Here is a 9,020-nt window from a genome sequence, read left to right as displayed (position 1 = left end):
TCCAGGAGTCCGATTTTTGTCTGTCACATTCCTTCCGTTAACCAGAAGAGTCGCATCGGGAAGATACGTGGTAAGACTCAGATCGACGTAGTAGCTTTCATAAAAAGCGTAGTAAGTATATGTGTGGGGGTGAAAGGGGGGATCGAGGGACGCTCCACTGACAACGAGATCAGCGAGGTTTCTATTAAGGAATGGCAAAATTGGTCTAAATCTGATTGTGTAGCGAGTTGTTTTTGTAAATCTTCGGTTGTACGCAAACACCTCGATACCGGTAAGATTTGATTCCATAGACCTGTGGGGATCTGGCGTGAATTCAAGAAATGCTGCAGCTTCAAGGCCTCCTTTATCGAGAGTGGAAGAATGGAAAGCGGCAATTCCAGGCCGCTTCGCAACAGCAACGACAAGAAGAGGGAGATATGGTGCGACATCGACAGTGTAGTCGAATACAATTGGATCAAACGGGATGGATGGGACAGGATCACCGGAAAGAGACAAAAACTTGATTTCATTGAGAAGGGGAGCCGCATGATTATCGCCGAGCACTTCAATCGAGAAACAATGACAATCCGAATTGATGTTGGGAATGATTGTTGAATTGGATGCTCGAAGCCTTTTCATAATTGTTGGAGAACATAAGCAATTCGTGACGAGAACTCTTGAGCTTTGGTCAATGGACGTTGGGAAGCGGACAACATCTTGAGAATTGAGCGCAACTTCTTCTCCTGTATTTTCGTCAACGAGTGAGTAATTGTTGATTGTTGTATTCATGGAATAAAGAAGATAAACATTCGTGAACGGACATGCAATTGTAACAAATCGACCATTTTGCCTCAATGGCTGGACAACTGTACATCCAGGATTTGTTCGAATTGACAAAGGCAAGTCCCAGTCGCCTTGTCTGACGACAAGCTTCGACTTCCCTGTAGCTTCATCCAGATCCTCATTGTTAGCGGCCAGACGACGAAGCCGATGAAATTCGAACGACCCAAGGATTTCTGAACAAGATATCTCGACAAGGAACACATTGATGAACAAAATTAAACTAAAAATTGTTGGGCTTGATGCTTTCACCATCCTTGTTGAGAGTTTAAAAAAAACAGGTCTTTTTGTTCGACAATCAGCAATCGGCAGCCGAACATGTAACGGGCCTCGGAAAGCATCAACCAAGCGACCTGAATTTGCAGTTCGCATGCTTGTGTGGCCAGGTATGCTCTAAAAGATTGACCACTGTGTAAAAAAAAGGGTTGCCGAAAATAAGGACAAGTAAAAACATGTTTCTTGAGGACGATACTTGTTAGACGTGCTGACCTTGATCTTTATGAAGGTACAGCGCTCTAAAAACGGAATCAAGAATCAAATTTGGGACAATTAAGAACCAAATTTGGGACATCAATCGACTGTACCCATCATTTCTTCCATCATATGAAAATCCTTGGAACATGTCGTCCCGAACCGCTTGGGACAACGCTGAATCTGGAACCTCGGAATTATTCGCCGGAAGTTTTACGAACTCCTGCAATCATTTTTATGTACAAGAAACCAGCGACTCTTCTCACTTTATCGAAATATTGAACATCTGTTTTAGACACCAAAGTCGGTCGAAATGGCGGAGGTTCGAGCTTGTAATAAACACGCTGCCAATCAACAGTTGCGAAGAAAGGATGCGCTTTGATTTCCTCAGCGTCACGCTTCCCTCCTCCTAGACGTCGATTGGGGTCCCGCTGGAACAAACCGATAAGGAGAGACTTCGCAACGGGCGATATAAACGAAGGATATCGGAGTTCAGCACTAAAAATCAACAATCAGATATTGAATCAATAAATAAATAGCTCACCTTCGAATGTTCTCGAATAGAAGCTCCCGATCGCGAGTATAGAAGGGAGGAAGACCAGTTAGCATTTCATAAATTAATGCTCCTATCAGGAAAATGCTCAGAATCTAATGATGTCAATGGGTAACAAACAATGACGCCTCATGGTACGGAGAAATGTTCATAGCGACTCACCCAAACTCCACCAATCGACAGCTTTTCCATGCCCTGTTTGATTTAGAATTTCAGGGGCAAGATATTCAGGAGTCCCGCAGAGGGATTTAGCAGAGAAGTTATCCTGTACCCCTTCCTTGGAAAGGCCGAAGTCAGTTAGACGCACATGACCCTCCTCATCTAGAAGAACGTTTTCGGGCTTTAAGCTGAAGAAAACATTTAGAGTCGAGTCCTTAATTGTATTCTTACTCTCTGTAAACGATATCAAGCTTGTGCAAATGCTCCAAAGCGAGTACGATTTCAGAAGCATAATAACGAGCACGTCCTTCAGATAAACGACCAGCTAGAGAGAGGTGGAAAAACAATTCACCGCCAGGACAATATCTGCAAAAGATGAGATAAGCAAACTGACGCCTGATCAACGTACTCCATAACGAAATAGAGCTTCTTTGGAGTTTGAAATGCAAAATACAATTGGACAATAAAAGGGTGATTGATCGATTCTAATACATTTCGCTCAGTCTTTGTGTGTTCAACCTGATTGCGCTTAATAATATTCTCCTTGCGCAACATTTTCATCGCATAAACACCTCCATCTTGCTTATATCGAACCATCATCACCTTCCCTGCAACAATGAATTCGAATATCTTCAGGAACAGCAATCTCTTGCTTACCATAGGAACCTTTTCCAATCACCTTCAACAGAACGAAATCTTCAGGAGAAACTTTTCTTTGGCTGTATTTGCTGATCCCACCCTGCAATGCGAGATTAGCGAGGTTGTCAGTCACAACGCCAAGCTCTCCGAGTTTCATCTCGGAGGCGGGATCCTCATACATCGTTGTGCCCTGTGAGGAAATGCTGGTCTGAACTGTGGGGCGCTGATGGACGAAATGGGCGTCTCCAGATGGGGGGGTGGGCTGATTATGTCGAAAAAATCCACCGAACATTGGGTGCCTTGAGAAATTGGTTGAGGAAAAACGAAAAATATTGTAGTCTTTAAGATGATGGCATCGAACGAACAGACATGCGGTCCCTTAACTAGGACGGTCCAGTGAAGGACTAGGAGCGTCACAAAAATGATCACTTCCCTTTCGAGATGGAAGTGTCGTCATGATGGTCTCGATGAACAATCCGAAGCAGAACAGAAAACATCATCGTCATCATCTTCATCACTTCCTCCAAATGCAAAACGAAACGATAAAATGATAACATTGGGATTATTAACCCCGAATAATATTGAGGTTGTGAAAAGGATCAACAGAGGCACATTTCCGATGAATTATAGCGAACGATTTTACGATTCAATCGTTGATTTTCGCGAACTCTGTAGACTAGGTACGATCAAGGAAAAGATAATATTCTATAGAGAGCAAGAGTTTATCCTGCAGCCTTCGTTTGCGATATTCCCGTCGGAGCAGTTTGTTGCCGTTTGGTATTTCCTGGTGATGCAGCGAAGGATTTTTCAAGTTCTTCAAGTTCAGACATCATTGATACTTCAAATCCTTCTCTAACTCCCCCAAAGTTACATCAATGGCAACTAACAACCCCTCAGGGAAGACCCACAAAAAAGTCGACGGACATCCCAACTGCACGGCTCTGCATTATGACGCTTGCTGTTCTTGCTGCTTATCGTCGCAGCGGTATCGGTAAGAGATGGATAAGTTGCTTTGTGAAGATGTTTGTTCATTTTCAGGCTCACTGCTTCTGCAATGGGTTGTGGATCGATGCAAACAACTGCGATCTGGAGAGGCTGAATTTTGTCTCGGTGGAGTTCCTGGACTTCCACAAGGACAGGGTCAAGTGAATGTTACAGATATCTATTTGCATGTTTGGAGTGCAAATAGAGAAGGGATCGAATTTTATAAAAATCATGGTTTCATACAAGATACCGTTATCGGGGATTACTATAAATCATTAACACCATCGGATTGCATTGTATTTCGGAAGGTCATACCATAGTTGCAAAGGGTTTTTGTTGAATACATGAGCAAACATTTCGAATAGAGAAGGAAGGGAAGCTACTGATACGAGGGGAGTGACTGACTGACACATTTGAGTGTCTGTAGAATGATTTCGAAACTGGGCCGTTGATTCGGATCATGACTCCAGCAAGAAGTCATAAGGGATCTGGAAATGAGCGAATCATCATTATTGATATATTTCGATGAACACTTACACGATAGCGGAGGGGCACTCACGCGAAATCCTAGCGAGACTTGGACGATGACCCTGCGCAACAGCAAGGGCAACATTAACAGGATTCTCCATTCGTTGGTGAGAAATGGATGGAGGGGGAGAAGAATAGGGAATGGATTGAGAAAATATTTCATAAAGGAGGATCCCGAAGGAGTAAACGTCAACTTTCTCGTTGTATGGCTGCGACATGAGAACTTCTGGTGCCATCCAATGGTATGTCCCAACTGCGGCAGTCTGGTAAAGTTCACTACTGCGACCAGACCGAAGTTGGGACAATCCAAAATCTGTGATCTAAAAACCAACAATCAATTTCGGGGGTAGGAATCACTCTACCTTCGCAAGTGGCTCATCAGTTTTTGATCTGATGATATTTGCTAATAAGATATTAAGACTTTTCAAATCCCGATGAATAATTTGAGGAGACATTTTGTGAAGATAAGTCGTCCCTTTAGCGATATCTGTAGCAATCTTTAATTTTTGTTGAATTGTTAATTGCACGATTTGATGATCCGATCTGAAATACACGATAAAATAACGAATCAAGTATTTTAGCATGAAGATTTCAAAGTCTCAGAAGCTCACTTGTCAGGCAAATGCAATAGGGTAAACAAATCACCACCACAACAATATTCCATCACCACAAAGTATGGACGTTTTCTCACTGATGCTCCCATCAATAGGGCGAGATTTGGATGTCGTAATTTCAACAATATTTGAATTTCACGTTGAAATTTTGTAAAACTTTCAGTATCTTCAAGAAGTCCAGACATTTTCTTAACTGCCACTTCCGTCCCTCTCCAAGTTCCTCGAAACACTGTTGAAGTTGCACCAGATCCAACCCGTTGCTCTAATAGAATCTCATTCGGTTCAACTTCCCAACTAGCGTGAGATGACGATGGATCCTCATCTGAAGATCCTCTTGGATAAAACGTTCCACGAGTGAATGGAGAGGGATGTTCAGTATACGGTGTCCCAACCACTCCAGGACTCATTTGATTGTTCATGTGTTGCCCATACATTCGGCGATGATATTGGAAACCTTCATTACCACCACCACCACCATTACCACTATTTTCATCAGGACACTTCCTTCGATTACTCCCGATGACTTCTTTCCTAGTGCGACGATCAGAATCGCCTTTCGATACTGATTGGGACACTCCTGACTTATCCATGTGACCACTAGTTTCAGCAGGAGATGCTTTCGAGCGAGGAGCTTTATCTGTCGCAGGAGACGCGCATCGACCACTCACTGCTTTTCGTTTTCTTTCTGGTGTTTGACTCACAGACGTCCTTCTTCTCGTTGATCCATGTTCGAGCGATGCGAGATCGGAATCAAATGCCGCAAGCATCAAAGAGGATTCGCTGCCGGATGGATTTCCTGATGGTGTCGGAGGTTTGGAAGAAGCGATCTGTTTGTCAGAGAGATGGTTGCGCTTGAAGAGTTCGAAAGATTCTTTAGGGGGACGCGGCAAAGGGAAGTCAGCTGTTAGAACGGAAAAGCTGTTGTCTGGTGTGGATTGTTTCGCGAAAAAAGAAAGGAGTGAATCAGAAGGACTAAGAAGTTCGAAGATGCAATTGTGTATCTGTTGAAGGATTCCAGATTGCTCCGACCACACTTTGTTAAACCGCCCTAGACAAACAGCATGGAAGTGTAATGAGGGGGGACACGAAGAGAGAAAGAATGAAAATGCAGAAATGATAAATGCAAAGATGATAAATAGAATCAAACAACCAAACAGCTGAGAACTGAAGTGATTTACTATTAGCATCAATTTAAGGAGTGAAAACAGAATGTAGTTCAAAGTTGTTGACAGGGACGTGTACCTTTAATCCCATCGACTCTGTGGCGAATTGAGCGAAAAGGTTTAAAAAATGAAGTCCATCTCTCTGATGCTTCATTCGTTCCTGTTTGCAATTCAGCGATTCGAACAGCGATGTGAATTGCAACCGAAAGAATCGAATTGAACTCGATTGGAAAGACGCAGTATAAGAGAGAGATTTTTATAAGATCGTCTTCACAATTTGAAGCTGCCAATAGTCCCAAAGTGGCTCCAAGAATTTCCAACGATTTGAGAAGAGGATCCAGAGATCGCAGAAGCCGTTTTGTGACTTCGAAAGCGTCAGAAAGAGATTCTGCAAGAAGATCGTCGAGTGATGATGTCACATTGAGGGACCAGTTGGCTGAGAAGATTCCGTCATCGTTAGCAACAACAGAAATCCGATGTGTCAAAAATTCGGAATAGGAAATAGTCAAAGCTTCGGATAAACGCCACGCTAAGGATATCTCGCCACTGAAAGCCTCCCCGTGATGCGCTTTTTGCATTAGTGGGCCGACAAGCAGAGGAAACCAATTCGGATTTGTCGTGTCGATTGTTATACCAGATGTCGTTTGAAGAGTCGTGATCCAACAAACTTTAAGCGTTTCATGAATCTGCTGGAGAAACCAATACGCGCTACGCAAGGACAACTTGAGGTCTGACGGTGAAGGTCCTAGTAGAATTTCAAAGTGAATTGCAGCCATGCATTGTAAGAGCACCAGAGGAGGGAGAGAAGTGAGAAGCTGAAGATCATATTTCTTGAACTCTTGAGGAAAATGCAAATAAGAGTTTTGCGTTCCTTTCTCCCACAAACAATCGATGAAGTGAGAAAACGCTGCAAGATGAATTGGGACACTCGATTGAATCAGCGTTGGAACTATAGAAGACAACAAGTTGGGAGATGGAAATGCCTTATCAGTTGTTGTTAGTTTCTGAGTTTCATCTTCTGCTGCTGAGAGAAATTCGGTTGTTGTTAGATCGGGGGAGCTTGGTGGTTGCTCCACCTCATTCTGCTGGTTTCCAATGGAACCATCAGACTGCGGAGGTTCTAGAAGCGACATTGAGTCAGGAAACACAAGGAGGGGATCATCTTCCCGCTAATTAGAACGAAAGACTCCAAACGTCTGGACATGCAGATGAACCAGGCACGATGAAGCGACTCGCCAACTGTAATGAACGAATTTCCAAAAGACATAAGAATGATATTTCGCAAGAGGAGGAAACGTCGGATGGAGATGTAGAACTTCCTCAAATGATACAAGAGGAGATTGGGACAACGATCGTGTCATCCACCGACAATGTGTCCCAAACTGGGCGAGTGGTTTCTCCCACAAAAGTTGACTTTCCGCAAACCATTCCCTTCGTTGGAAATCCATCCGGCGGTCGTTCAGTTTCTGTCGCTCTTCCGGCGTCCATCGTGGCAAACGCACAAGTACGGCTCAGTGATTTGATTCCTTGTCAATAGATTGATTCTTCTAGTCTTTCGAGTTGAGGGCGTATCTGGTTGGTCAAATCGCTCGCATCCTGACTGTTTTCGGAATTGGAGAAATCGTCGTGTTCGAAGACTCTTGTGAGCAACTCAATTGTGTTTTCGAGTGTTTATTCCTTTTGCAGCTTCTGCAGTCAATCAAGGGACTCCATTCAATGCTGACGAGTTTCTGTCTTTCTATTCTGGTAAGAGATTTAAGTTGGAGAATTTGTTTGATTCATTTGTACTTCATTGTTGTAGACGCAAAGGTTGTTGATGGATCGGCAATTGAAAGACCGTCCAATGGTCTCAGTAGAGAAGTTGATTCAACAGAAGTAACTCGAAAACCGAAGCAGTTGAAAGAAAACATCAAAACTAGAGAAACAAAAAAAGTTAAGAAAAGTAGAGAATCAACAGAAGATGAAGGCAAAGAAGAAAGTGAAGATGAAGGCCAAGAGGAAAGTGAAGATGAAGACAAAGAGGAAAGTGAAGATGATGATGCTCCGATAGATGAATCAGACTTACCACAAGATGCAGAAATGCTACATGACTGCAAATGGTCTACAGCACTGCAATTTTTTGTAAGAAATTTAGCCTATTTGGAAACGCCACAGTATTTGAGGAAGGCGCTTTTCAAAATGCACCCTTCACTCCGAATGGCTGGTCTTCAAAATCCACTCGATGCTCCACACCATATGAGGGCGAATGAGTGGTTGCCTTACAGGTGGGATGAATTTTCAAACGCATTTCATTTATTAATTTGGTGTAGGGATGGCGTTGTTCGTTCCCATTATCGACAACCCCATCGTAAAAATTGTGGTCCATCGAGTATCATTGATTGTGGGTTGCCGTTGTTTGTTCGTGTTCCCGGAATTTATCCCAAATCTTCAAGGTATGGAATTTGATGCAGAGCAACAATTGATGGATAGTACCGAGTTGACTTAAGAAAGGTTTCGGACAACTTTGCAAATTTCAGGGTTACAGTTCGTCTTGATTCTTCGGAAAAATCTCGATGTGAAAAAAAGCATCGTTTTTCTAGACGGAAAGGAAACGATGGAAGCGACGATGAAAACCGATTTGGAACGAATTTTCTGAAGGGCGTTATTGTTCCACGACGTGAACCAGAAGATGAACATGGTACTTGATTTTTAGGTTATGGCTCCATAACTGTTTCATGGTAGGGTTGTATTGGGGCTATAAAGTCCGTGCAGCTCGAAGTTTGAAAGAAGCTTTTGATTGTGGATATGATTTGATTGTGGGAACATCCGAAAAAGGAGATGCGGTGAATCCGAAAACATTCGAGCTGGCCAAACCAAACTTTGAGTGAGGAGTGTCTGTTTGGAGAAAGAGTTTCATTTTTTGTGTTTTTATTTCAGACGTTGTTTGATCGTGTTTGGTGGTCTCGGTGGATTGGAAGAAAGCATTGAGGATGAACAATCAGAAGTGGGTGTGAATTGAGTTGACAAGATCATTTTGGCTTTTCGTAGATTCCAATGTCAAATCCTCGTCAACTCTTTCATCAATATATCAACGTTTGTGATAAGCAAAGA

The 9,020-nt window shown here is 42.9% G+C and overlaps 2 protein-coding genes across 2 annotated transcripts; one reads left to right on the top strand and one right to left on the bottom strand.

Moving 5' to 3' along the window:
• Window positions 1–1,294: 1,294 nt before the first annotated feature.
• On the bottom strand, window positions 1,295–2,822 carry LOC129617563 (serine/threonine-protein kinase Sgk2-like). Its single transcript, XM_055532736.1, has 7 exons — window positions 2,660–2,822; window positions 2,412–2,610; window positions 2,234–2,368; window positions 2,006–2,190; window positions 1,835–1,916; window positions 1,557–1,788; window positions 1,295–1,513 (listed from the first exon to the last, which is right to left on the bottom strand). Exons 1-7 carry the CDS (start codon window positions 2,820–2,822, stop codon window positions 1,295–1,297), a joined length of 1,215 nt encoding a protein of 404 aa, XP_055388711.1.
• A 240-nt stretch (window positions 2,823–3,062) lies between these two features.
• Window positions 3,063–3,945, top strand: LOC129617562 (N-alpha-acetyltransferase 50-like). The gene is made up of 3 exons (XM_055532734.1): window positions 3,063–3,321; window positions 3,375–3,632; window positions 3,680–3,945. Exons 1-3 carry the CDS (start codon window positions 3,063–3,065, stop codon window positions 3,943–3,945), a joined length of 783 nt encoding a protein of 260 aa, XP_055388709.1.
• Window positions 3,946–9,020: the final 5,075 nt, after the last annotated feature.

The sequence above is a fragment of the Condylostylus longicornis genome, unplaced genomic scaffold (genome assembly GCF_029603195.1).
Source record: "Condylostylus longicornis isolate FDR11 unplaced genomic scaffold, ASM2960319v2 ptg000562l, whole genome shotgun sequence".
NCBI classification, from domain to species: domain Eukaryota; kingdom Metazoa; phylum Arthropoda; class Insecta; order Diptera; family Dolichopodidae; genus Condylostylus; species Condylostylus longicornis.
Note: the sequence above shows the minus strand (reverse complement) of the source record. Positions and strands in the feature narration are given on the sequence as shown.